The sequence below is a fragment of the Nyctibius grandis genome, chromosome 3 (genome assembly GCF_013368605.1).
Source record: "Nyctibius grandis isolate bNycGra1 chromosome 3, bNycGra1.pri, whole genome shotgun sequence".
Lineage (NCBI taxonomy): Eukaryota > Metazoa > Chordata > Aves > Nyctibiiformes > Nyctibiidae > Nyctibius > Nyctibius grandis.
The window spans coordinates 54,425,030-54,452,448 of record NC_090660.1 but is presented as its reverse complement, the minus strand read 5'-3'; the positions used below and the strand labels follow the sequence as shown (position 1 = coordinate 54,452,448).

General features: G+C 42.5%; 1 protein-coding gene across 1 annotated transcript in view; it reads left to right on the top strand.

Annotated features, from left to right (window-relative positions):
* The first annotated feature begins 1,575 nt into the window (after positions 1 to 1,575).
* VAPA (VAMP associated protein A) overlaps positions 1,576 to 27,419 on the top strand; it is a 40,632-nt gene continuing 14,788 nt past the window's right edge. The window contains exons 1-2 of the mRNA XM_068396446.1: positions 1,576 to 1,832; positions 20,623 to 20,775. Of these exons, the coding sequence (XP_068252547.1) occupies positions 1,757 to 1,832; positions 20,623 to 20,775 (229 nt within the window). The 5' untranslated portion in view covers positions 1,576 to 1,756. The remainder of the gene's footprint in view (positions 1,833 to 20,622; positions 20,776 to 27,419) is intronic.

Below are 27,419 nucleotides of genomic sequence, written 5' to 3'. Positions count from 1 at the left end.
TGCGGAATGGCCTCAAAACCCTTCCTTCATGGTTGGGGCTGAGGTAGAGGTAGTCACCAAAGAAATTTTGTGATGATGAGCTGATTTGAAGGCAAAGCATTTAAGTCATTTCAATGTATTTATTATCAGGACATATTTTTCAAATGGTTTATTATGTACATGTTCTTAGCATACCTTCACCAGACTGCAAGAGAGGAAAAATAAATGTGTTAATCCTTGTGACTTCATTTCCACCACTGTACTCCAACCTTGCATGAATACAAACTTATAAATCTTCAGAAGTAGATTTAGGACACAGGAGTCATCAAGGATCAGATGGATTTGGCTGTCCATCTGTTTTTTCTTGTTTGGTTGTCACCAGTGTATTCAAATATCCCAAGATGCCTAATCCGCTTGAAAACAGGGCATTAATGCAAAGGCCTACCATGAAAACACTGTGTCTGACAAAAAAGTCATGTGAGAAGGATGGCAAATATCCCGTGTTCCTGCCTACTAATAACTAACGGCTTTTATTTCTCATTCAGGTTTTGCAAGAGCGCAATCTCTCTCAACATTGACTCCCTGTTAATATTACTAACGCTTCACCTAACAACAATTTTCCTACTCTAACAACAATTTTCCAACTCGAGGAGAGCATTTGGCCGTTTTCCAGGCCTGTTTGAGAGCCAGGCCCATCCACCTTGGTGCCCGGGTACTGCCTGGCAGGGTGGTAGAGCTGCCTGTAGACCAGGGCGCAGCCATCCAGACACGGGCGCCTGACAGCAGCCGGGAGCTGGCTCCAACGCCTCAAGCCTCACCGTGAGCAGCCCGGATCCAAGCCAGAGCCACCAGTGCCCATGGCGAGTTTAAGCCTATCTGCCCAATTTGCCCCTCTCCCTTTCCCAACTGCCCCTCACGGACCCACCGCTCAGGCTCGCCCTCCCTGCCCCAGCTTCGAGGAAAGGGCAGGCCAAACCACCCGCAGGCCCTGATGGCGGCGCTTCCCCCACTGTCCCACGAGCCCCGCCGAGCGGAGGTAGCCCGCCGAGGCCCCCCGCGCCCGCCTCAGCGCCCCTCAAAGACTACAGCTCCCGGCAGGCCCCGCTCCCGCCCGCCGCCCGGCACGCTGGGAGCCGTAGTTCCCCCAGCGGCACTGCTGCCGCCCCAAGCGCCGAGCCAGCGGCGGCCCTTCCTCTTCCGGCGGTTCGAGGCACACGCGTCCCGCTCCCGCCGCCTCTGCCCGAGCTGTGTGTGTGTGTGTTGGGGCGGGGGTGCCGCTTCTCCTCGCTCCTGCGCCCCGGCGGCCCCACCGGGGGGTGGTTGTGAGGGCCGGGCCGGGCCGGGCCGCGGGGCCTCGCTCCAACCGCCGGCGCGGGAAGGGCGGGGGTAGGGAGCCGCCAGGCGCGAGCTGCGCGCGGGCGCATGCGCGGAGGGGGCCCCGCCACCGCCTCCGCCGCCCTCGTGCCCACGGAGGGGTGGCGTTGCCGGCCTAGCGGCCGTTGAGCCAGTCGCGCGGGGAGGGGCGGCAGCGCGCGCAGCGGTAGGCGGCAGCGCCCGCCCTCGGCCCGCGCCCCGCCGGCAGCGCCCGCCCTCGGCCCGCGCCCCGCCGGCAGCGCCCGCAGCCGCGCGGAGCCACTACCCGCCCGCCGCGAGGGAGCGGCTCCGCCGCCCGGCCTCGGCCTCCCGCCCCTCCTCCTTCTTCTTCTCCTCCTTGTCCTCCTCCTCCTCCTCCTCCTTCCTCCCCCCACGCCTCCTCCCGCCGGAGCGAGCAAGCGAGATGGCGGCCGCCGGGGCTCTGGCAAAGCACGAGCAGATCCTGGTGCTCGATCCGCCCACCGACCTCAAATTCAAAGGTGAGGGGGAGCCCGGCTCGGGGGCGGGGGGCAGCGGGACGGCCCAGCCCGGTCCGGTGTCCCGTTTCGCCTCAGCACTGGGCCGCCTCCAAGCGTCTCGTTCCCCGCCTTCCCCCGGGCCGCGGTGCCGGGCCCTGCCCGCCCGGGTCCGTCGCGGGGTGGGGGAGCGCCGCCGAGCCGGTGAACGGGCTCGGCCGGCGCCATCTTGGGATCCCATGGGGACTGGAGAGCGTGCCCGCGGCCCCGGCGGGTGCCCGCCTGCCGCCTGCTCTGCCGGGCGTGGCGCTGGGGTTCACCTGGCCCCCGCCGGTGCGCCAGTCCGCCTCTTGCCCCCGCGTGTCCTCCCGCATGCCGGCGCGGCCGCTGCCGTGTCACTGCTCCGCTCGGGAGGCCCGGCCCTGGAGTAGCGGGGCCCGGGGAGGGGACGGGTTGCGGCCCGGGGAGGGAGATTTGCTCTTCTGTCATTTCTGTGGCCGCGGGGGTCTGCGTGGCCGCCGGTCCCTCTCCGCGAGGTCTCCCTCTGGCTGTACCCGCTAGGAGAGGCCCCGGAGCGGGCGACTGAAGCCTTGCCGCCGTGCGGGGAAGGAAGACGCGCTTCAGGAGCCTGCCCTCACGTCTGGCCTTTTCCCCCTCCTGCGCCCTGGAGGGGCGGCTGTGGGCGCTTGTGGGAGCGCAGCCCTGGCCCCCCCCGGTGCCCCCCCGTTTTGCAGCATCACTCCAGGGGTGTGCGAGGAGGCGATGTGCAGGCGCCCGCACCCTCTCTGCGATGCAGCCTGGCCCGCTGGCCTGGCAAATGACTCCCCGTACTTTCCCTCAAGTTGTCATGTTTCAGGCAGGTCCTCGGTAAGTAAACAGGCAGCTCCCTCCTTTCCTGGGAATGAGGGAAAGGAATGTGTGCGTTTCAGAAGTTTCTGTGTGTTGGATATTGCGTGCCGACTGCATGACTGTGACTGGCGTGACATGCTTCTGTCAAAATAGGTCCCAGTTAGCGTTGTTTTCATGTGGGGGTTTTTCTCTGTCCTAATAAATTAGATAGTTGTGAAAAGGATGGCTCTCCCCAAAAATGAGTGATCCTTGAAATGTAAGGGCATAAAGAAAAGCATGATAGAATAAGTAGTTTTTCAGTAGTATCCTGTTATTATATTTTATACCCATAAGGGGCATTCAGAAAAATCTCAGAACGTTTCAGATTTAGAATCAGCAATATTATTTTTTTTGAAAGCTGTTAATGTTATCTGAACGTAGGTTTTAAGTTTTGTGACTAGTGTCAGCACATGTACTTGCCTAATCCTATAAATGTTTCTATTTTATTTTCCATTTTTAGTAGACTCATTTTTCATTGTTTTAGAGGGACAGAGCGGAATTTATGATGTTGTAAAAATCTTTAAATGGACAACTAGAACAAATTAATGTTTATATTGGAGAAGAACACTGTATTCCCCCAAAATACCTTTGGCTGGCCTGGCTTTTAAAAATAAAGCTTAAGTCTGGTTTGTCAAAGACGTTTTTAACAAACTATACTTGTTTTATTGATCCATCAAATCAATTAAAACCCAAAATCTGTCTGATCACACATTAATTTCTTGATAGCTTCAATTTTTAAATTTTTAAATTGCACATTCATAGACAGAGTCAAAACCATCGCAGGAACTTATCTTTTTCACTTCTGTTTTGTGTTGTTAAAATGCTGCCAGGTCTGGCTGCAGTCAGATTTCAATACTCTGTATTCTTATTGCAAAGCAGGTTGGAGGAAGATGCATGTGGGTTTTTTTTAGTTTTTGTTTGTTTGTTTGTTTGTTTTTTAAATTGAAAAGCTACTGCATCTAATTCGAAGCTGTCAAATGTTGAGCTGTCTTCAAGCTGGAAGTAAGCTGTATTTATGTGATATAAAAGTGTTGATATGGGGAATATAGAATAAATAGTAGCTTAGAAATTCTGTCTGTATGAAGCCATTGTCAGTCAGTGATCTTTATTGTGCTGTGTGTTTATGCGCTTAGAGCATGAAATGTGTATTCTTTAGGCATAAACTTTGGTTTCAGGCTGATGCATATATTAGGAAAATTTCTGTAGAGCAGACTAAGCAAAAACAAAATCTGAAGCATAATGAGATTGCAGTCTTAATACTCCATGGAAAGCACTGTCTATTACTATATTATTGCAGTAATATACTGTAGAAAGAGCTATTTATTGAGAGAGCAGCAAGTGCACTCTCAAATATTTTCTAACTGCTTATTATTCTGACGTGTTTAATAAGGTTTGTGGGCCACAAACGAATTCAGTTCTAAAGTACTGCATTGAAGCAGGAGGGAATTCCGAGTGTTATCTTTTAAAAAAGTAATTGGTTAGTAAGAGAATATATGACTCAGAATAAGTGTAACTTAGTGTAGGAAAATCATACAACTTTGTTTAAAAAAAAAGTATATGTTTTTTCAATGCAGGTGGTTATTCAAAGTTATTTTATTGCGGCAATTATCCATTATTATTATTGACTTAATACTGTTGCTGTGTATGTAACAGAGATCTAGTTTAAGTCTAAACATCTGTTTTGTTGTTTTTTTTGCCTCAGGAACTTACAATGGATTTGCTGACCTTTAGAATAACAGTGAAATGTGTTAGTATGCCCCTATGCAATGATAAACAATGATTTAAGTTAAAAAGTAGATAGGACTTATCTTAAGGAGTTGTTGACAAGGCTTTAAATTCATCGTTGCCTGATGGAACTGTCTTTTCTTTTTTTTAAACCTACTTTACTCCATCAGCAAAAATAAGATCTATAATACATTTATCCTGAATTTTATTCCATGCAATTCAGGGGGTGGTCTGAAGAACATGTCCCATGGTGGCTAACACATTACATATTTTCCTTGATGACCAAAAGATTAGAATCCTGTTTTTGTAGTACTTTGCATTCCTAGAAATTTCAGTCATTAATAGTGTTTTGGGTCATGGTTAATTCCCTCTGCTTCTGTGATAGCTAGGATTCTATGGATTCTGGAATCATCAGGAATACCTAAGGAAAACCACAAACGAAATAAGTGCTTTTCAGAGTGTTGTGCAAATGTGACGAGAGGAAAAAATTATACTTCAAAGTGATGAAATTAAGAGGCAGTTGATAAACTACATAATACTGCTTTCAGACACTCAGTATGGAACACTGAGAATTTGCCTCGTGGTTCTTGCATCCAGGTCTTCAGCCATATTACTCCTGTAGGTTAGCTTTCTTCTGTATTTTAGTCTGATGTATTTTGTTTAGCTTCTCAAATCTGAAGTCGCTTGGGTTTGTTTAGGAAGAATTGAAACATGAGACACTTAAAAGCAACTGATTTGGGAGGTGGAAGATCTTCTGCTTCTTTTTGGTGTGTTTTTCATGGGACTCATGCATATAATCATTGTCTGTAGCTCTAGTTTAGTGAAGATCATGGTAATCTGGAATTGGTTCACTGTGAGTAAATATATTTTAATTTTTTTTTTATAACAAGTTTGTAGTTAAATAGCAGCACTTGAAGTTTTCAGTTCAAAGATTTCTAGCATTTTTATGGGAACTTGGTCTTAAGTTAAAGAAGCCAGTTTTGCAATTGTAAGTAGTGTGTATTTAAGTTGGTCTTGGATGATGGTCCTTTTTTAAAAACCTTTGCCAAATCTTTAAATCAGTCACAAGACATGCTTCTGCAACACCTAATTGAAAATCAACACTAGTTGATTTGATGAGCCTTGGAAGATTGGTAGACAGTGTTCAGAATTTGAATTTCATGTGATGCAGAGGTGTCTGAGTAGCAGTAGTCACATATTATAAAAATGTCTGAATATTCTAAATTGGTATCCTTTGTTGAAGTTCTTGCTTTCCAGTGTGTGAAATCTGGTTATGTTGCCTTTGTAAACGTCTCAAAATAATGAAGCACACTTTTCCTTTTTTTTTTTTTTGTTTTTGTTACTGCCTCAAGGCTGGAAATAAGTCAGCAAGTAAGCAGACTAAAATCAACTTTTGAGCATGTCTCTGTGCAATAAATTTTCCCTTTGATGGTTTGAGTTACTGGAAGAGATCAGTATAACAGATGATGTTTAATATCTGATTCATAATCTAGAATTGTTAGTGTATAAAATCAGCTGTCAACTGGTATACATTCAAATGACTTTAAGTGAGGTAGAGAGCACTTCACTTAAGTATTAAGGCTCATTCTGAAATGCAGATTTCTACAACCTTTTAAATAATACAAAAATATTGCTATAGATTATTTTGTAATCGTTACGCTGCTATTGGTAACATTGAAAGCCACAGGCTATGTGTTGCTGCAAACTGAGAAGGTGGAATTTAAAGGTAAAAATAGCTCAACGTTAAATACATCACCTGCCCTCAAGGTCTGTTGCCAGAATTGGCCCGGGATATCTTTTAGGGTAGGCAGGGTTTGAAGTCCTCAAATGTGATCTTGCTGCCTTATTTGTGTGTGTCTTGATTATGTCAAATTTTATGCCTGTTTTCACTCTCTTCAAAGTACCAGCAAATTGTGATGTCCCAGCTTTCTAAGACAGGCATAAAAAAAGGCGATTGGGATATCAGTTTTCTGGTATCTTCATTCAAGAACGTTTTTGAAACTAAACAATGGGAATGCAGAGGGGAAAAACTGTTTGTAAGTGATGGCTAACACAGTTGTGACTTTTTGATACTTTGAAATGATTCCATTTAAATTAATATTTTTGTTGGCTGAGTATCGTGTGATGGCAGAGATTGAACATCCCCATAGAATGATTCAGTATGCAACAAGTAGTCTTTGATTTCTTTCTTTTTTTTTTTAAATCCAAGAAGGATTCCTGGAGTTGTTTACTCTTCCTATATATCTGTACTTCTGCCCATTGTTTCCTGGCTCAAATGCAGTATTTGTTAGTATTTTACATTTTTTTTTTTAATGATAGGTATTAATGAAAATTGAGACACAAAATGATTGGTGGGAATGTGTTGAGGAAGAGAAATTTTTTACCAGGTGTTGCTTATGAGGTGATATTATGTTAATACATACGTCCCCTGTTAGACTTCATTTAAAACTGACTAATAAAAAGGGAGTTGTACTGATCTGTGAATTCAGGCATATTGTAACTATTAGATTATATTTTGGCAGATCTAGTTTGTCATCCAAACCTCACTATCTTGTACTTCTAGTATTGTCATTGGTATAAAAGCTTCACCTTTACGTTGTAATTAGTATAAAGTGCCTGCTCATTCTGCTTGTTGATAGCCCAAGCAAGTGTTCTAAATCGCTGTAATACATCATTATTTATATTGTAAAAAGTACTGTATTATATGTGAACACTACCATTGTTCAAGGCCAAGTTGAAAAGTAGAAACTTACCATGAACGAGAGGAGCTGTTTTATGCATCAGTTAATAGGTCTGAATATTTAGTGCACTGACTGTCCGTTGTGGTATTATGAATTGTTCCTGTTTTGGCTTGACTGTGGTTTGTGAATATGTTCTACTTTCTGACTAACTTTGTCTTTGGGAGGTTTTTGTTAACCAGATCTTTGTGACCATCAGTCATTAAAGGGTTATTACATGCTGAGCTTACAAGCCATGAATTCAAGTTGGAAAAGGCTTCTGGAGAGAACTTTCTGTGTGTAAAGTGGGAAAAGAAAATCACTGACTAATTAGATAAGTATTACATTTTCCAGTGCAAAAGGTGTCAAATTACAAGGCTTTTATTGTCAGATGAGCCAGATAAATGTTTACAGGCTAATTTCTTTAAAGAAAAAAAACAGCAAAATGACTCTACTAAGATAATTTCTGATGCAGCATTGTTGAAGATAAAAATGCAGAAACACAAGATAGAATTTTAGTAACTTTGTTTTCCTTAAGGTAGTAAGACTTCATTTGGTGCATAGTGATCTTGGCCTCTTTAGCTTCTCTTGCCTTTTAATGTTTGTTTTTGTATTGTATACAGTTATTTCATTGCATTCTAAATTATTTGGCAATGTAGATGTATTTCATTTTATGGTTTGAAAGTATTTAGAAATACATGGTTATGTAAATGAAAATAAGTATTTTCAGTTTATTTCTGTGTGAACAAGGTCTTGAGAGTTAAGATAGTTAGCTAAATATTATCCTGGTGTAGGACTTCAGGTGTTTGGTTTTTAATAACATGAATAAGGAAGAAAGGCAAAAGAAAAAGAATCGTCTGCTTGAATTTTGAAAAGATAGTCACACCAGAATTTTTCCTTCCTGTGTTTCTCAAAATGTGGTCTCACTTGAAGTATTTCTTAATTTGACACTTCAATGCTTGACTAGGTCTGACCTCGATAGTATGCAAAGCCTTAGAGGAAAGAATAATTAAAGACATGGAGGTAAATAGAACATGGAATAAAATACAGCATGAGTGTCCCAGGTAGAATGTGCCAGTCTGATCTGAGAATTCCTTCTCTCTCTGTGTCTCTTTTTCATCTCTTCTGTATGCATCCCCCAAACAAAATCTGATCTTACCACTGGGTTTACTGGATGTCATTACATTATTTCATAGAATCACAGAATGGTTTGGGTTGGAAGGGACCGTTAACCGTTACATAGTCCAACTCCCCTTCTGTGGGCAGGGGCATCTTTCACTAGATCAGGTTGCTCAAAGCCCTGTCCAGCCTGACCTTGAACACTTCTGGAGATGGGGCATCCACAACTTCTCTGGGTAACCTGTCCCGGTGTCTCACCACCCTCACAGTAAACAATTACTTCCTTACGTCCAATCTAAACCTACCCTCTTTTCAGTTTTAACTCCATTGCCCCTTGTCCTGTCACTACAGGCCCTGGTAAAGAGTCTTTCTCCATCTTTCTTACAAGCCCACTTTATATATTAAAAGTCCACAATAAGGTTTCCCTGGAGCCTTCTCTTGTCCAGGCTGAACAATCCCAACTGTCTCAGCCTTTCTTCACAGGATGGGTGTTCCAGCCCTCTGAGCATTTTTGTGGACCTCACTCTAACAGTTCCATGTCTGTCTTGTACTGGGGGTCCCAGAGCTGGATGCAGTGCTCCAGGTGGGGCCTCTTCATGTGAGCAAAGTAGAGGGGAGCAATCACCTCCTTCAGCTTTCTGGCCCCGCTTCTATTTATGCAGCCCAGGATGCAATTGGCTTTCTGGGGCTGTGAGCACACTTTGTTGGCTCATACTCAGTTTTTCATCGACCAGTAGTGCCAAGTCCTCTCGGCAGAGCTGCTCTCAATCCACTCATTGCCCAGCCTGTATCCATGTTTGGGATTGCCCCAACCCAGATGCAAGACCTTGCACTTGACCTTGTTGAACTTCATGACATTTGCATGGGCCCACCCTTCAAGCCTGTCAGGGTCCTTCTGGATGGCATCCCTTCCCTCAAATGAATCAATGTCACCACTCAACTTGGTGTCATCTGCAAACTTTCTTAAGGGTGCACTCAATCTCACTATGTCATTGATGAAGAGATTGAATAGTATTGGTCCCACTATGGATCCTTGAGGGACACCACTTGATACTGCTTTCCACTTGGACATTGAGGCATTAACTGTAACTCTTGGACATGACCACCCAGCCAATTTCTTATTCATCTAACAGTCCGTCCTTCAAATCCATATCTCTCCAATTTAGAGGTAAGAATGTTGGGCGGGACCATATCAAAGGCCTTACAGAAGTCCAGGTAGGTGACATTTGTAGCTCTTCCCTTGTCAGCTGATGCAGTCAATGCATTGTAGAAGGCCACTAGATTAGTCAGGCACAATTGCCCATGGTGAAGCCATGTTGGCTGTCTCTAATTAACTCCCTGCCTTCCATACGTTTCGACATATCTCCCAGGAAGGTCTGTTCCATGATCTGAATATTGATTATTTGATAAAGAGGTATCTGCAAAACTAATAATTAAGTTGCAGGTAAAAGAGCCTAGTGGAAAAACGTAAGGTGGAGGAGGGACAAGCTATAAAAATAAACTGCAGCACAGCTGTTGGAAGCTTAGTAAGGACATTTCTAAATGATGGATCAGTGTCGTATTTGAACTTGGTTTAGTATCTTCATTAATGACCTTGGTGTGGGTGGGACTGTGCTGGTAGAGCTCACTGGTAGTGCGAAGATAGGAGATGTGGTGAACGCAAAAAAAAATGTGAGCATTTGACATGTGGTAATAATAGAACTTGGAAGTGATGAAGGAGTAGTAAAACTAGAGACTAGTTCTTAATCACAGGTTTATTGTGAGTGATGAGTCGTGAAACGGGGAAAATAGGAGACTAGTTTTGTAGTGAGGGAAGTATTAATGTCAAGGTTTATGGCATTGATGAAGTTTTATCTGAATGCATCCCTGGCTGCACCTAGTCAGAGAAAATGAACCCAAATGGGAATGGTGCAAAGAAGAAGTTATTAACACGAGTGAAGTAGGATAGCTTGGCTTGTTTATCTTAGCAAAATGAAGACTGAAAGGGGATCTGATTGCTATCTATAAATATATCAGAAGAAGTAAGCACTGGGGAAAAGATGAGCTATGTAGGCTAAAGGGTAGGATTGGTACAAAAATTAATTGGCATCAGGTGGCTATGAATGTATTTAGATCATTAGAAACTAGTTGAATTTCAAATCTGAGTCATGTCAGTCTGAACGAACCTTCTAAAAATTACGTGGGCAAAAATAGTTTTGAATTCATCAGATAGAGTCTTAGAAAATGGTTTGTTTCATGTGGACTTTAGAAGGCTTCTCCTAGGTCATGAGGTTACAATGTTCTTGAAATTTTGGTAGGACAATGGTGGTATCTGATTACGTACTTAAGCTAGAAGCTGGTAAGTCATGTTACATTCCAAGGCATTAGAATAGCTTGACTGAGATAAGTGTTTAATGTTCTTTTCTTTGTAAGAAGGGATGTTCATAAATTTAAAAATCATATACATGGGAGTAACAGCTCCATATGTGAAGTAAACTTAGTAATTAATCATCATTGTACTCCTATGAATTATAACATGTTTAACATGTTAACAGTAGGATGTTAATATGGCCACTAAGTGTAGTAGACCCAATGAAAGTAAAAACTGTTTGGTTTTTAATTTGGATGTCTGCTAGACATCTGCTAGACATGTTCCATGTCACAGCTCAAGTCAGAACTCTAGCTGCTTCTATAGAAGTGAGCTGACCGGTCTTGGCAAGTGTGGCTGTGTTAGCTCAGCTCAGCACTGTGATGTGAAGGTAATAAGGAAATGGACTTTGTGATCCTGTCTGAGTGACAAGACTGTGACTGAATGCAACTTTTATTTAAAGCAGGTGTTTGTTTTCCTGAGTGACTGTAGGATATGATGCTGTACTTGGCTTTTGGAGATTTGGGAGATGGAGACGTGTAGTCTGTGCTTGCAGAGAATGAAAGGTCACCATGAAACTGAAGTGAACTGTTCATGTATTTGGGAGGTAGTCCAGTATTAGCTAGACCTGTCTGTAGGGAATTTTAATGTCTGATGTATAAGCCTGTTTAGACCGGGCTCTGTGTTGTGTAATGAGGTTGGACACCATCTAACAGTCAAATACATGAAACTGGGTTTCTTCTGGGTTTTTGTCCACACTGGGAGAAGCGTGAAACTGATTTATTTTTAGAGTTACTTTGTTACACTGTTGGGATCCTACTTGCAAGGAAATTGATGAAAACCACAACAGCTCTGGTGTTCTGTTTAATGTTTGAGTCTGGCCTCTGATACCCAGTTCCTGGAGCACACTGGGAAAAGCGCTAGCTAACAGCTTTTGGTCAGGTTGTCTGTGGAAAGGCTGATTTTTCCATGTGCTACTACAGCTGTCATCTGAGATGATTACAAGTATTCTGATTACTGCTGTAGAGTTTGAAGAGTATATTGTATGTTGCAATTCAGATTAGAAAGGTGTATCCAATTGGAAATTTTGTGTTTGAGGATGCATACATATTTTAAGCTGCTGAATATTTGAATATTTTAAACAGCAGATCTGGGCTTTTCAGCATCCCTGAAACCTTTTGCAAGTTATAGCAGGTTAAAATACAAAGCAAGTTTAAAAGGAAAAAGAAAGGGAAAAGTTACTTGTTTATTTAGTTGTTCAAATCTGCTAGTATTCTTTGAAACGTAAGAGCCTCTCTAATTATCAAATTCATTAGTTATGCTACCTTACGCAAATAAAGAGAATAGTTGCTCCAGCAGGAAGGGTTTATAACACAGCCCTTACTGAACTAACTTGTTAATATTGCATCTGTATTGAATGATTGCTTGTACACCTTACTTAGTTGTTTCAGGACTTTGAGGGTAGTTTGCTGGTTTAAATGTTCACGTTTAGCAGTAGTAAAAGATTTCTACTGCTCTTGTTATTTCAATGGTGAGAGCACTTTGGGATGAATAATACTTTATCATTAGATTTCTTAAGACACTATTCTAGTAGAATTACGAGCTACCCGTTTTAGTATGCTCTTAATGTGTGTTTGGCAAGAATAACAATGTAACCAAATAAAGCTAATTTGTAAGTAAGGAATTCACAATAACGTGGAGGTTAAGTTTAAGTAAAACCATGCCTTTAATATTAGTAACGTGACAGTTCTTTAGTAATGGCACTCTTTCAGTATGAAAAATATCAAGAATAGACATGTATGACTGAATTGGATGCAGAGTGCTAGATTTTAAAGCTTAAGCTAAATACAGGCATTAATATCTTTGTTTGAAGTTATTCCATGTTATACCATCTTATTAATATTGTTGTTTGTTGTTGTTGAGGCTAAAGAAGCCGTTGTCCATATTTAACATTAAATGCAAGACAGTCTCCTTTTAGCCTGTATTTTATCTAACATATAAAGTAGATAATGTTCTCTTTACCAGAATTCATGGTAATGATGTGTGGTTGTACTTTACCGTTGAGATAGATGCTTATTGCATTTTTTACTCTGTTTTTTTGGCCACTAACAACATGTCAGTAACAAGCTGGGGTGAATATAAAATTTTGATCCAGAAAGAAAATATAAGAAAAAAAATTGTTTGTTTTGTCTGCTTTGAAACGCTACTGTATTATATTCCTGTCTTTTCTCTGTCAGAATGGCAGGCAAAAGGTTTCAATTCCCATTTCTCTTATACCAGCCCCCAGGAACGCATGCATGCCAGCATCTGCACAAGCACCTCTAGTAATCTGTATAGCCATACATAGGCTCTGCTTGCCCCTTTAATAGAGGAAGATGAGCTCTGTTAGGATTAAAAAATGGGCATTGTCTCAGCATTTTTTAGAAGGAAAAATCTTTGACAGATGTATTACCAGCATGGATGCTGACAGCATGTCATTGTGGGGAGCTCAGATAAACTCTGATGTTAGCTGTGGTAAACAGTGGTAGCCTAGAATCAGCCTTCAGGAGCATGGCCATTGAGGTGTGTCAGCTTTCTTATAAAGCCTTTTTTGCATTCGGACACTTAAATGCAGGTTGATGATAAAACTAATAACTATTTCCCAAGTGCCAGAGTAGAATAAGAAGTGTAAGATTCTGTATTATTGCTCTAATATATGGATATCTACCTGAGCACCATGGTAATTTGTAGGTATTATTAATCTTGCACCTTCATCCATTGATAAGTTGAAGCATTAATCCATGAAACCTAAGCTGTTACGTTTCATAGATTGTGAATAATTTTAACATAGATGTTTTGTTAGAGTCGGAATTTTTCTTCCAGTTGAAGAAGGTATTTGAATGGTTATGGTTTTGGTATTGCAAGAGGAAGGAATTATGTTCATTGGCAATGCATATTATGGATTCTCTTCAGATTGTTTTCACAGAGGTCTGAATATTAATTTCTTAAAAGTAATTTATGGAAATAAACAACATTCCTCTCACTTCCTTTTGTGTCAGCTGTGTCACCTATGCCTTTTTCAGAATGTACTATAAAATTCCATTTGGAGCAATTAAGTGCTTTGTGTATATTTTAAGATTAGTTTTCTTATCTGACAGTCAAGGTAGTTTTGCCTTGCTACAGGACATTCGTCTTTCATTTTTAGACATCTTCAGTACCCTTGGTGGAAGGTGATCAGATCAGGGAATACTTAAGTAAACTGGACCTACCTAAGTCCATAGGCCCTGATGGAATGCATCCACGAGTGCTGAGAGAGCTGGCAGATGGAGAAACAGGCTGACAGGAACCTTGTGAAGTTCAACAAGGAGAGGTGTGAAGTCCTGCACCTGGGGTGGAACAACCCCCCTTGTACCAGTACAGGCTGGGGTCTGACCAGCTGGAAAGCAGCTTTGCAGAAAAGGCTCTGGTGATCCTGGTGGACACCAAGCTGACCACAAACCAGCAGTGTGCTTTTGCAGCAAAGAAGGCCAGTGGTATCCTGGGCTGCATTAGGAGGAGTGTTGCCCACAGGTTGAGGGAGGTGATCCTTCCCCTCTGCTCAGCACTGATGAGGCCACAGCTGGAGTGCTGGGTCCAGTTCTGGGCTCCCCACTATAAGAGACATGAGGACATACTGGAGAGAGTCCAGTGAAGGGCCACAAAGATGATGAAGGGACTGGAGCATCTCTACTATGAGGAAAGGCTGAGAGAGCTGGGGCTTCTCAGCCTGGAGAAGAGAAGGCTCAGAGGGGATCTTATTAATGTGTACAGATACCTGAAGGGAGGGTGGAAAGAGGACAGGGCCAGGCTCTTTTCAGTGGTGCCCAGTGACAGGACCAGAGGCAATGGGCATAAACTGAAGCACTGGAGGTTCCCTCTGAACATCAGGAAATGCTTTTTTTACTGTGAGGGTGACCGAGCACTGGCACAGGTTGTCCAGGGAGGCTGTGGAGTCTCTGTCCTCCACAATATTCAAAAGCCATCTGGATATGGTCCTGGGCAACTGGTTCTGGGTGGCCCTGCTTGAGCAGGGGGTTTGGCCTAGATGACCTCCAGAGGTGCCTTCCAACCTCAACCATTCTGGGATTGCTCTGTCAAGTGATGGGAAAGAAAAATGATTAAATTTTGGCCTAATTAAAAAATTCTTTATTATATCATACGAATGCAGATTACAGGGGATATGTTAATTTAACTTATTCTTTCTTTATTCTATTGTTACTTCCAATTCTGGCAGAATGAGTTAATGGAGATCTTGCTCTGTTCCTGCCAGGTCTATCATACAAGTCAGTTAACTTGTTCTCAAAATTTGTCTTGCTGGCTTTGTAATATTACTGCTAGTTTTTAGCTTGCTGACTTTAACTGCTTTCTCATTCGTTAGGGCTCAAATTGTCAAATGCAGTAAATGATTTTTCTTTGCCTGCCCAACCTGACTTTATTGTGTGCTGAAAGAAAACCACTCTGCCTGAGTTTCTTTTGGTAAAGATGCCTTGAAGTGTTCTACATGTTTCAAGTGCTCTTGGAATTTCAAAGATGATGAAGCAGTTGTGAAAAAACAGCATCCCACTTAAAAGCATATAATCCCAGTTTTCTTGAAGTTAACGCTGTAATTTACACATTTTAAGGAGTTTGGATTCCTTTTGCCAGTCTGTGTACTTTTTTTATGTGTACTTACATTGTTTTTAGATGTGGCTGAATATATCACTTTACTGTGCCAATTTACAAGTTACATAAACTTTAGTTCTGTGCATGGAATAGTGCTTTCTGGCAGAGTCATCTTAGGTATTAGCTTTTGTTACAGCTACTGTTCAGTGTCTTAAATCGAAGAGGACAATATGCATAACTCTGAAGATGTTTCATATAAAATGCTGTTGAATTTGTTTAAGAATGCATGCTCATTTTTGTACAACTCTACAAGTCATCTGCCTTCTAATTATCAAAGATTTTCTGTAATTTGATAAAATGATAATTTCTATCCAATTTTAAGTAGAGGTGCTATTCTGTGACATGCTCTGTGTGTACGTGGTGACAGCCTTACTAATTTTGAATGGAGCTTCTTGATAACCAAACCTGTCTGCTTCTCAGAAGTTCTTTATATTCTTCCATGCTAGCAACAACTAGAGGTGCTGACAGCGATCTCTCACCTTTCCCAGGGATACCACAGACTGAGGAGGTTTATCAAAGCTTTTCTTTCCCACTCTAGAAAGGCATATTCATGTCATCATTTTTTCCCCTTATGTTTGATTATCCCAGGCGGTAGAAGGATGGCTTTTGGAGCTGAGGAACTGAAGGAGACCTGAATTTGAAGAGAAGATGACACCATTGATCACAAAGATCTCTGTACAGGTCCTACACGTCCAGTAATACATAGTATTTTGTTTTTACTGCAGTGTAACTGGCAAGCTTGTGGCAAAGCTGGGAATCTTGGCACTGTGTTTGAGCAGTGGAAACTGGCTCTGCAGAATCTGTGTCATTTCTTCCTGCCCACCTAGTTGCTGTAGTCCAAAATGTGTAGTTGCCAGAGGCAACCCTGGCATTCATGTTGCAGTGGCTGTACTATAAGATTGCCGGAATAGAAATTCAGTGCATAATGTTTTTGGAGATCTCTAGTATTTCTGAGTGTGATTAGGCAGGTGTCTGTCATTACTTTCTAAGGCCCTCATAAGTCAAAAAGACAGGAAAAAATCTAGGCGTGGATTGTCACCGCCCCATTCAAAGCAGTTGAAATAACCTGATGCTCTCACAACTTTTATTCTAGGAAGATGCTGTAATTAATGTCTTGAATTTACACTACTAAGTGGGTTGCTGAACTCCTTGTCCCCTTTAAAGTAGCTCTGACTCCCAGAGGTTGTTAGATTGAAATTACAGGTGGGTCGGGGCAATCCCAAGCACAAATACAGGCTGGGCAGAGAATGAATTGAGAGCAGCCCTGAGGAGAAGGACTTGGGGGTGATGGTTGACAAGAAGCTCAACATGAGCCGGCAATGTGCGCTTGCAGCCCAGAAGGCCAACCGCATCCTGGGCTGCATCAAAAGCAGCGTGGCCAGCAGGTCGAGGAAGGTGATTCTGCCCCTGTACTCTGCTCTCGTGAGACCCCACGTGGAGTACTGCATCCAGCTCTGGGGTCCCCAACACAAGAAGGACATGGAGCTGTTGGAACGAGTCCAGAGGAGGGCCACAAAGATGATCAGAGGGCTGGAGCACCTCTCCTATGAAGACAGGCTGAGAGAGTTGAGGCTGTTCAGCCTGGAGAAGAGAAGGCTCCAGAGAGACCTTCTAGCAGCCTTCCAGTACCTGAAGAGGGCCTCCTACAGGAAAGCTGGAGAGGGACTTGTTACAAGGGCACGTAGTGACAGGACGAGGGGGAACGGTGTTAAACTGAAAGAGGGGAGATTTAGATTAGATACGAGGAAGAAATTCTTTCCTGTGAGGGTGGTGAAACACTGAAACAGGTTGCCCAGAGAAGCTGTGAATGCCCCCTTCCTGGCAGCGTTTAAGGCCAGGTTGGATGGGGCTTTGAGCAACCTGGTCTAGTGGAAAGGTGTCCCTGCCTGTGGCAGGGGGGTTGGAACTAGATGATCTTTAAGGTCCCTTCCAACCCAAACCATTCTATGATTGTATAAAGCAATGATCTCTTGTCATTAGACATCATAGTTATATCAGTATAGCTTGAGGATTTTATTAGTTAAATCACCACAGCTTCTGAAAACTGTAGTTGCAGATCCAGAAGTCCATTGTCTTAAGTTGTACAAATATAAGATAAAAAATAGTCTTAAGCAGTTTACAACAGAAGTATTGGGCAAACAGTAGTTGAACACTCATGAGGTATTTTGTGTGGTGGGTGCAGGGCGCAGTTAGACATGATTTAAGTCCTCAAAAACCATCTTTGGCCTGGGTGTCATGCAAACAGCGAGTGAGATGCTCCTTTTGAGAATATAATGCTGTCCTAGCATAGCTGTATGTTTTCTGGGATGAAGTTGGCATGCATTTGTCCATCCTGGTGCATGTGCAGAACATCTGTATCTATCTTTGCCTGTTCTTTTCCTTGTTTAGATGCGGTCTGTGCAGTATGGTCTAAAACATTTCTCCTTCCTGGTTCTTCCTTCCCCCCCCACCCCGTCTCTTGTTTTTCTCAAGGAACCATCATGATTTAGGCTTTTGCACTCAGGCTGTTAGGGCCAGCTTGTACTTTATTTCCCCACTCCCCAAAGGGTAGCGGTATTTATGTTTGTGTGAATGTTGCATGGTTTCTTTTTTGAATGACATGTCGTGCTCATTTAGATCACGCAGCTCCTCTGAACGGTAATAAGATATTTTTTCTGATTTACTGTCCTTGTGTCTGCTCCTGCCTGTCCATGCTCAGGTCAGTGCTGTCTGTTGGTATGCCACTAAACTACCAAAATAACTGGGTTCTGCAGGAACAGTGAAATTTAGTCGTCTTTCATGCACCAGTTTGTTGCCAGCTATGTATTAAATCTGATGGTTGTGAGTCTCGAGAACCTTTATACAGCTTTTTTTTCTTTAAAGCTTTTAGAAAGCAAGTGAAAGGTAAAGCTGTCAGAAGGATGCTCTAGGCCTTGAGAAGGATTTCAGTCCACTCTGAAAGAACTGTCTGATACTAAAAAACATCCCTGAGCTAAAGGTTCTTTTTTGGGAAGTATCCAGGAAACGCAAAGGAGGTCACTGCATTCATGTACCTGAGGGACAAAAGCGGATTTTTTTTTAAATTATCTGTGGTGTTAGAACTGACAGTAAATATCAGAATAATTAGAAGAGTATTTTGAATCCTATCTCATTATTACGCACTTTGAGAAGGCAGGCATGAGGGGACCTTTCATGTCTCAAAAGAAACAGAACATATATTTTTTTTAAAGTTTAAAAAAAACAGTTTATCATCAGTTTATAAATTCACTGCTGCTTTGTCTTGAAATAAGCTATTTTTGAATAGGATAGCTCCTCTTCTTGATGGTTGTGCCTTTCAAAATGAGCCTCTGAACTGAACCTTTTTTTTCATTTGAGCAGAATTTCCTTAGTAGTAGTACTTGAGAAGATTGAGGAGCAGAGAGCTCCTCAGGTTGTCTAGCATTGCAATTAAAAAAAAAGCAACCCACACCTTTGAAAGCCAGATTCAAGGTGCTGTATGCTGCTGGGCACTGCAAAGGCAATGCCTAGGTGGCTATTAGTAAAACTCTGAGAATAACTTCCTCAAAAATGTTTGAGTAGCTCAAAAAAATAAATGTTTGGTCTTTTCTGAGTGCATCACCAGCCTTAGATTTAGAGGTGTGTTCAGCTGCCTGATTTTACTTGTGGTGTGGGTGATGGGAGTTATTTTTGGATCACGTTCTATAAGTAAATGCAACCGGATCCTGCAAGAGCCTTTGAGAAGTAAGTGACAGGAGACTTTGAAGTAGTTTTGTAAATCTTCCTCATGGGGATTGTGTCAAATTTGCTTGGATTGAGAGGGTGACTCTTCCGTCCACCATATAAAGCCACATTAGAAATGAAGTTTCACACAAGTAATACCAGTTCCTATTTTCTCAAAAGAGTCTTGTTGAATGTAAATCTAGCTCACATGTACCTTCAACTACATCTTGGTATTCTGGTTCTCAGTAATTCCTGTTTTAGTCCTTTATTGATATGTATCTCGGTGTTTTGTGTCAAGACTCTGTTTAGCCCTCTCTCAAAATCAAGGATTCAGAATGCGAGAGAGTTGCAGAAACAAAGACATCGGTCAGATACTGAGCCCTCTAGTGTAGTCACATGTTTGATAGTGGCCAGTACCATTTCCTTCAGAGTAGTCCAGATACCTCTGTGGAATAAGGTGTTCAGAAAAGAATTGACTACCTTTGTCTCATGGAATTAGTGGTTTTGTTGTAACTTACCACTTGTTCGTATCACGTATGTATTTAATCCAATTTATTCTAAAGTTTGCTTTCTTTGTGTTTTCTTAATGGAAAAGTAGTTGTCATGTTTTCAATACTGGTGAAAATTATTTTGTAGTAATTTAATGTGTAAAAAACATTTTAAAAGAACGATAAAGAAGGTTCTTAAAAGTTAATGTACACGTGAAATATTATAGAATAAATTTCATGTTCATATGAAATTCCATTTTCTACATTACATTCTTTTAGTGCCTGTGCAGTCTTGCTTTCAGAGGACACAAGCATAAGGGAGATTAACACAGCTCAGAACACTGTGATTACTTGCTTTTTGTGCTGTTACTCTATGGCATCATATAGAGGTGATCTCTGTTGGAAGATGTGCTTTTGCATCTTGACGTTGAAATTATGCCTCTTGTCCAGTTCAGCCTTAGAGGCAATTCCTATCCTGATGGTTTAACATAAACACAGTTTAGAGAATACACTGCATTGAATATGTAAATATGGCAACTACAACTTCTTTTCTGTGGATCAGTTAGAGTATATATGCATAAACAAAATAGACAAGAAAGATGATACTCTGAGCTTAAAAGATGAGGTTTATGTCTGTTTCTGTCAAGTCTATAGGAGCTCAGGAACACAACAGAAGTTGAAATGTCAAGAGCAGTTAGTATGTTTCAGTATCACAGTGTTTTCTTTCTTTAAACATTTGAAAGCATTCCAAAGACTGTGTTGCTTCGAAGAATCCAGCAAAATTTAGTTTTGCATATGACCGTTACCTTCTAGGTATTTAAAATGTTAAGAACGATTTGGTAAAATTAGCATATGTATATATGAACTTTTCGTGCCAGCAGCTTGAGTCTGTCATACTATTTAAGAGTTATTTGTTCATTGCTGTAATGTATATTATTATAACTAAGGTGATAGAGCGTGCTTTGCGTGTAACAGTGTATGTGCTTAACGGATGTATGATTTAGCCTGCTTTTAGAAATTTGTTGCCATCAAGTTATATTTTAAGAGTAATATAATTTATATAGAGTATATTTAAGAGTAATTTGTACTGTATAAACAGATTTCTTTTCCAGAGATACATGCATATTTAAAAAAACCAACCCCTTTTTCAGGTCCCTTTACAGATGTAGTAACTACAAATCTTAAACTACGAAATCCATCAGATAGAAAAGTATGCTTCAAAGTGAAGACCACAGCGCCTCGTCGATACTGTGTGAGGCCAAACAGTGGAATTATTGACCCAGGATCGTCTGTAATTGTTTCAGGTAAAAACAAATATATACAATTGTAGGTTAGGTGGTTTTAGGCCTTTAATGAAGTTCTCTAATGCTTGATCTTAGAGGCTGTTTGAAGTACATCAATTTTTTAAAAATATTTTTTTAAAAATAAAACTATTCCCCTTCATTAGTGCAATGTCAGCTTGATGTAGAGCTGCAATGATACATGAAAACCGTTCCATACAGAAATACTTGCCATTTGCCACATTTATCTGCAGCTCTCTCTGAAAGAAGGAAAAGAAAGTTCAAAATGGGCAGTGACATTAACAGTACCTTTGCTTCAGATCTCTATAATCATGCTTATATCTTGAAGTAGGGCATTGCTTGACTGCTCTGCGTTTGAAGTTTAACATTTGACAGTTCATTGCCTTTAAAAAAAAATTCATTTACAATTGTAGGCTAGTTGTTTTGACCATAGTATTGGTCCCTGAACTCTATTGTTTCATAATTCTTCCATTTATCACAGTAGTATATGTATTATTAAATTGCTTTTAAAAATTATATTTTCTGTTATTTTAGGTAGGTGGAGTAGTTTGTAGCCCTTAAATTTGAAAAATCTAGTATATTTCACTAAAGACACACCCACTTATTCTTTTTTTGTTTTTTTGGGTGAGGGGATCAAAAAAAGAATCCTTACTTTTCAGCAGAATGTGAGCCCTGAAGCCAGACAATATTTTCCTTTTTTCCATGAAACTCCATATAGGTTTGGCTTACATACTTCATTCTGACAGCCCTCAGAATTTTGATAGCTGGACATATAATGGTCTAATCCTATACTGGACTATACAATGTCAAAAAGACCGGGTGTTAGTAATCGTGGGAGTAGACATTCTGAAGAAAATGGGAGAAGACTAGGTATTAGTCTTCTGATTTGGTAAATGATTTTCTTAAGTCGTTCTCTCAATCATTTTGAGGTAGGAATCTCCAGAATAAAGGGGATTCTCAAACCACTGGCTGTAAGAGGTGAGAAGCTCTTTGTTTCTCTGTACGTACCGTATTTCCCAACTTGGAGAGGGGAATCCCCATTTTATAGGCTGTGGTCTTATAGGTTGTAGAGGTCACAGGCAATACAGGTGTGAGCTCCTAGATCTCCTAAGTCTAGAAAGCTGATTTTTGTAGAACACTTGGAGAGCTGTAGCAAAGCAAAAGGGAAGCATGGAGCAATCCTCAGAGCTTTTCAGGTTCATATCCTTATACCCTTTGGGAAGTTTAAAAGAAGCTGGAGAACTAGCTTCAGGTGATACGTTCAAATATTGCAAGGAATAACTCAGGAAAGCTTTGATTGATTAAAATCTTAGAGTAACTTTCCTTGTAGGAGAGACATCAGTTTTCTAATCTAATATGATCTGTAGGACTTCATTATTGCTTACCATGGACAGTCCAGCATCTTGTCGATGAAAGATCATTTTACTGAGAATTGGTTCAAGATTCAAGTAGTCAAAAGCCTATTTTATTTCTGTCTTCAACTTCGACTTACAGCAATTTAGTCTTAACTGTCTGTTTGATTACTATTGGGGATCTTTCCCGTGGGTAGTCATACATCGTGATCAAGATGTTGCTGGACATTCTCTTCAGGGAATTGAAGAGATTGAAGTAGTCCATTTGCCTATTGTAAAGTGTGTTTTCATAGCTGCAAATCATCTTTTTAATGCTTTGAATATTTTCATTTTTTAAATGAGGCAATACTGGAGCTGTAAACAATATTTCAGCTTCAGGTTCACCAATGAAGGGAAACAGTATCACACGGCTCGGCTCTTCAATTTGCATGGCTGAGAATCTTTGATACCCCTTTTTCTGTGTTACTGGATTGTCATGCAGTTCTTCAGCTACAGTGACCCCAAGATGCTTTCATGTGCAGTTGTTCAGTTACAGTGATTCCACAGTGCTTTTCAGAATTAAGTTCTCTTCCCCAAAGTATCAGCTTCATCTTTTTGTTTTTAAGCATGTAGTTTTTTCTGAGTCACTTGGTAAGCCAATGTCACGGTTTAAAGCTGGGCTGGCGATTAAACCTGCAGCAGACGCTCTCTGTTAACCCTCCCCCCCCCCCCCAAAGGGAAAGGGAAAGGGAAAAGGGAGAGAGACTTACGGGTTGGAAAGTTAAAACAGTTTTAATAAACCTATAATAATGAAAAAGAGTATAATAATAATATTGGAATAATCAAATATATACAAATATATATACAAAACCAAGATCGAGCTCCCCCGATGTCGGCAACGTCACCACCGGCACTGCAGGGCAGGCTCCGGGAAGGCCCAGGCTGGGCCTAGCGACGGTCGAGAGCTGGATTCAGGGATGCAGATCAGAATCGGGGGCAGCAGGAAAACAGTCGGAGTCCTCCTTGGACACCAGCCATAGCAGAAAAAAGCAAGAGCGAGCAAGAGGAGCGAGACCCTCGTGATCCCCCCGCTTTATACCGAGAATGACGTGTATGGGATGGAATACCCTCGTTGGTCAATTTTGGGTCACCTGCCCTGTCTGCTCCCCCCTGCAGCTGCGACCCCCCCTTCAGCTTTTCACTTGTAAGCAGTGAGGAATCCAGCGGTGACCTTGGTTTCTCTAAGAAAAAAGTACAGCAAGAGCCTTACTGCACAACATCCCTACCGGTGCCTCAGCGATAACTACAAACTTCGAGCGTTATCAGTCCTGGAAGCAGACACTGTCTGCAAAAACATGCAGTTAGTTTCAGAAAGTGCAGTTATTTAGAGGAGACTTAGCTGAAAGTAAAAATCACTGAAAGGAAAATCGGCCTGGTTTAGGCCAAACCAGGACATTCCACCCCTTATTCCATACCATTCACGTCATACTCAGATCACCACTAACTTTTCATTTTAAAATATATACAGATAACATTAGTTTATGATTCATCTCTATACAGAAAAAAAAAAAAGTTCATCAAGTTCATTTAGTTCAGGATTGTGGGTTTCCATCTGGCTAGGAGTCTCTCAGGGCAGGAGACATGGTATGAGTTTTGTCACAGTTTGTGCCCACGGGTTGCAGGTTAAAGATGTCAGTCTCGAGGAGGTTACTGGACGCCACTTGCAGCTAGCTCTGGTCTCGTCACCACTGTCTTAACCTGAAAGACACTTATGAACACTGTTAGTATTATGCAGCAATTAACATCATGCAGTTCAGAATTAAGTATTCTCACCCAAGATCAGATCACCTTCAGGGACACATCGGACTTCACCATCCTGCAGCATTACCCACCAAGTACATCCAGGTCCTTGAGCAAAAGCAATCCCACGAATGGGTTTACCTTTGCCCGTAGCAGGAAGAACCCAGACAGTTTTTCCCAATAGATTCCTTTCATGCACCACTGGGACTTTATCTCCTTCTATTGTATGTAAAAGGTCTGACTGAGCAGGGCCAGCTCGGTTGATGGATCCTCTGGTGTTAACTAGCCAGGTAGCTTGTGCCAAATGCTTATCCCAGTTTTTAAAGGTTCCACCCCCCATTGCTTTTAGGGTAGTTTTTAACAGCCCATTGTATCGTTCAATTTTCCCAGATGCTGGTGCATGATAGGGGATATGATATACCCACTCGATGCCATGCTCTTTGGCCCAGTTATCTATGAGACTGTTTTTGAAATGAGTCCCATTGTCTGACTCAATTCTCTCTGGCGTGCCATGTCGCCACAAGATTTGCTTTTCAAGGCCCAGAATAGTGTTCCGGGCAGTGGCATGGGGCACAGAGTATGTTTCCAGCCATCCGGTGGTCGCCTCCACCATGGTAAGCACATAACGTTTACCCTGGTGGGTTTGAGGGAGTGTGATATAGTCAATTTGCCAGGCCTCCCCATATTTATATTTCAACCACCGCCCCCCATACCACAGAGGTTTTAACCGTTTGGCTTGCTTAATTGCGGCGCATGTTTCACAATCATGGATAACCTGTGCAATAGAGTCCATAGTTAAGTCCACCCCTCGGTCACGAGCCCATCTGTATGTTGCATCTCTTCCTTGATGACCTGAAGTGTCATGAGCCCACCGAGCTAAAAATAGTTCACCTTTATGTTCCCAGTCCAAATCTATTTGGAACACTTTAGCAGCTTGATCCGCTTGTTGGTTGTTTCGATGTTCCTCAGTTGCCCGACTTTTAGGTACGTGAGCATCTACATGACGTACCTTCACGACTAGTTTCTCTAGCCGAGCAGCAATATCTTGCCACAGTTCAGCAGCCCAAATAGGTTTACCTTTACGCTGCCAGTTGTTTTGCTTCCACTGCTTTAACCACCCCCACAAGGCATTTGCCACCATCCATGAGTCAGTATAAAGATACAGCCTTGGCCACTTTTCTCGTTCAGCAATGTCTAGAGCCAGCTGGATGGCTTTTACCTCTGCGAATTGACTTGATTCACCTTGTCCTTCTGTGGCTTCTGTGACTCGTCGTATGGGACTCCATACAGCAGCTTTCCAGTTCCGATGCTTTCCTACAAGACGGCAGGATCCATCGGTGAACAGGGCATACTGCTTCTCATCCTCTGGTAGTTCATTATATGGTGGGGCTTCTTCAGCACGTGTCACCTCCTTTTCTGGTGGCATTCCGAAGTCTTTGCCTTCTGGCCAGTCCATGATCACTTCTAAGATTCCTGTGCGATTAGGGTTTCCTATTCGAGCCCTCTGTGTAATTAATGCAATCCATTTACTCCATGTAGCATCAGTTGCATGATGGGTAGTGGGAACCTTACCCTTGAACATCCAGCCTAGTACTGGTAATCGAGGTGCCAGGAGAAGTTGTGCCTCAGTACCAATTACCTCTGAAGCAGCTCTAACTCCTTCATATGCTGCCAGTATCTCTTTTTCAGTTGGGGTGTAATTGGCCTCGGAACCCTTGTATCCTCGACTCCAAAATCCTAGGGGTCGACCTCGAGTCTCCCCTGGCACTTTCTGCCAGAGGCTCCAGGTAGGACCATTGTCCCCAGCTGCGGTGTAGAGCACATTTTTAACATCTTGTCCCGTACGGACTGGTCCAAGGGCTACTGCATGCACAATCTCTTGTTTAATCTGTTCAAAGGCCTGTCGTTGTTCAGGACCCCACTGAAAATCATTCTTCTTTCTGGTCACTTGATAAAGAGGGCGTACAATCTGGCTGTAATCTGGAATATGCATTCTCCAGAAACCCACAACGCCTAAGAAGGCTTGTGTTTCCTTTTTGTTAGTAGGTGGGGACATAGCTGTTATTTTGTTGATCACCTCTATCGGGATCTGGCGACGCCCATCTTGCCATTTAATCCCTAAAAACTGGATCTCCCGGGCAGGTCCCTTGACCTTGCCTCTTTTTATGGCAAAACCAGCTTTCAGAAGAATTTGGATTATTTTCTCCCCTTTGTCAAAAACTTCTGCTGCTGTATCACCCCATACAATGATGTCATCAATGTATTGCAAATGTTCTGGAGATCCACCCTTTTCTAGTGCAGTCTGGATCAGTCCATGGCAAATAGTAGGACTGTGTTTCCACCCCTGGGGCAGTCGATTCCAGGTATACTGGATACCTCTCCAGGTGAAAGCAAACTGTGGCCTGCACTTTGGTGCCAAAGGAATAGAGAAAAATGCATTAGCAATGTCTATGGTGGCATACCACTTGGCTGCCTTTGACTCCAGTTCGTATTGAAGCTCTAGCATGTCTGGCACAGCAGCACTCAGCGGTGGCGTAACTTCATTTAGGCCACGATAGTCCACAGTTAATCTCCATTCTCCATCAGACTTTCGCACTGGCCATATAGGACTATTAAAGGGTGAGCGAGTCTTACTAATCACTCCTTGATTTTCTAATTGTCTAATCAGTTTATGAATGGGGATCAGGGAGTCTCGATTGGTGCGATATTGTCGTCGGTGCACCGTGGTAGTAGCAATTGGCACCTGTTGTTCTTCAACCTTCAGCAACCCCACAACAGAAGGATCCTCTGAGAGGCCAGGCAAGGTAGACAGCTGTTTAATGTCCTCAGTCTCTACAGCTGCTACACCAAAGGCCCATCTATACCCTTTTGGGTCCTTAAAATACCCTCTCTTGAGGTAGTCTATGCCAAGGATGCATGGAGCATCTGGGCCAGTCACAATGGGGTGCTTTTTCCATTCATTTTTAGTTAGGCTCACTTCAGCCTCCAATACAGATAACACTTGAGATCCTCCTGTTACTCCTGAAATACTGATAGATTCTGCCCCTTTATGATCCGATGGCATTAGGGTGCACTGTGCACCAGTGTCTACCAAGGCTCGATACCTTTGTGGTTTTGATGTGCCAGGCCATCGAATCCACACAGTCCAATAAACTCGGTTGTCCCTTTCCTCCACCTGGCTGGAGGCAGGGCCCCCCTAATCAAGAAATGGATTTGTGCTGCTCACAGGGACTGGACCTTCATTTCTCCTATTCACACTTTGGAAAAAGGAATTTGAGGCCCATCTACCCTGACTGGGGTCCTGCTCACTGGTAACTGGAGCAGCCATCCTCCTAGAAAAATTCTCTCTGGTATTTCTTTTAGCTTGCAACTCACATACTCGTGCCTGTAGGGTACTGGTAGGTTGTCCATGCCATCTGTTCATGTCTTCCCCATAACCACGCAGGGCAAACCACAGGATACCTCGTGATGTGTTCCGTTTCCTTTGAGCTGGTCCTGTAGGAGGGCGTTTTCTCT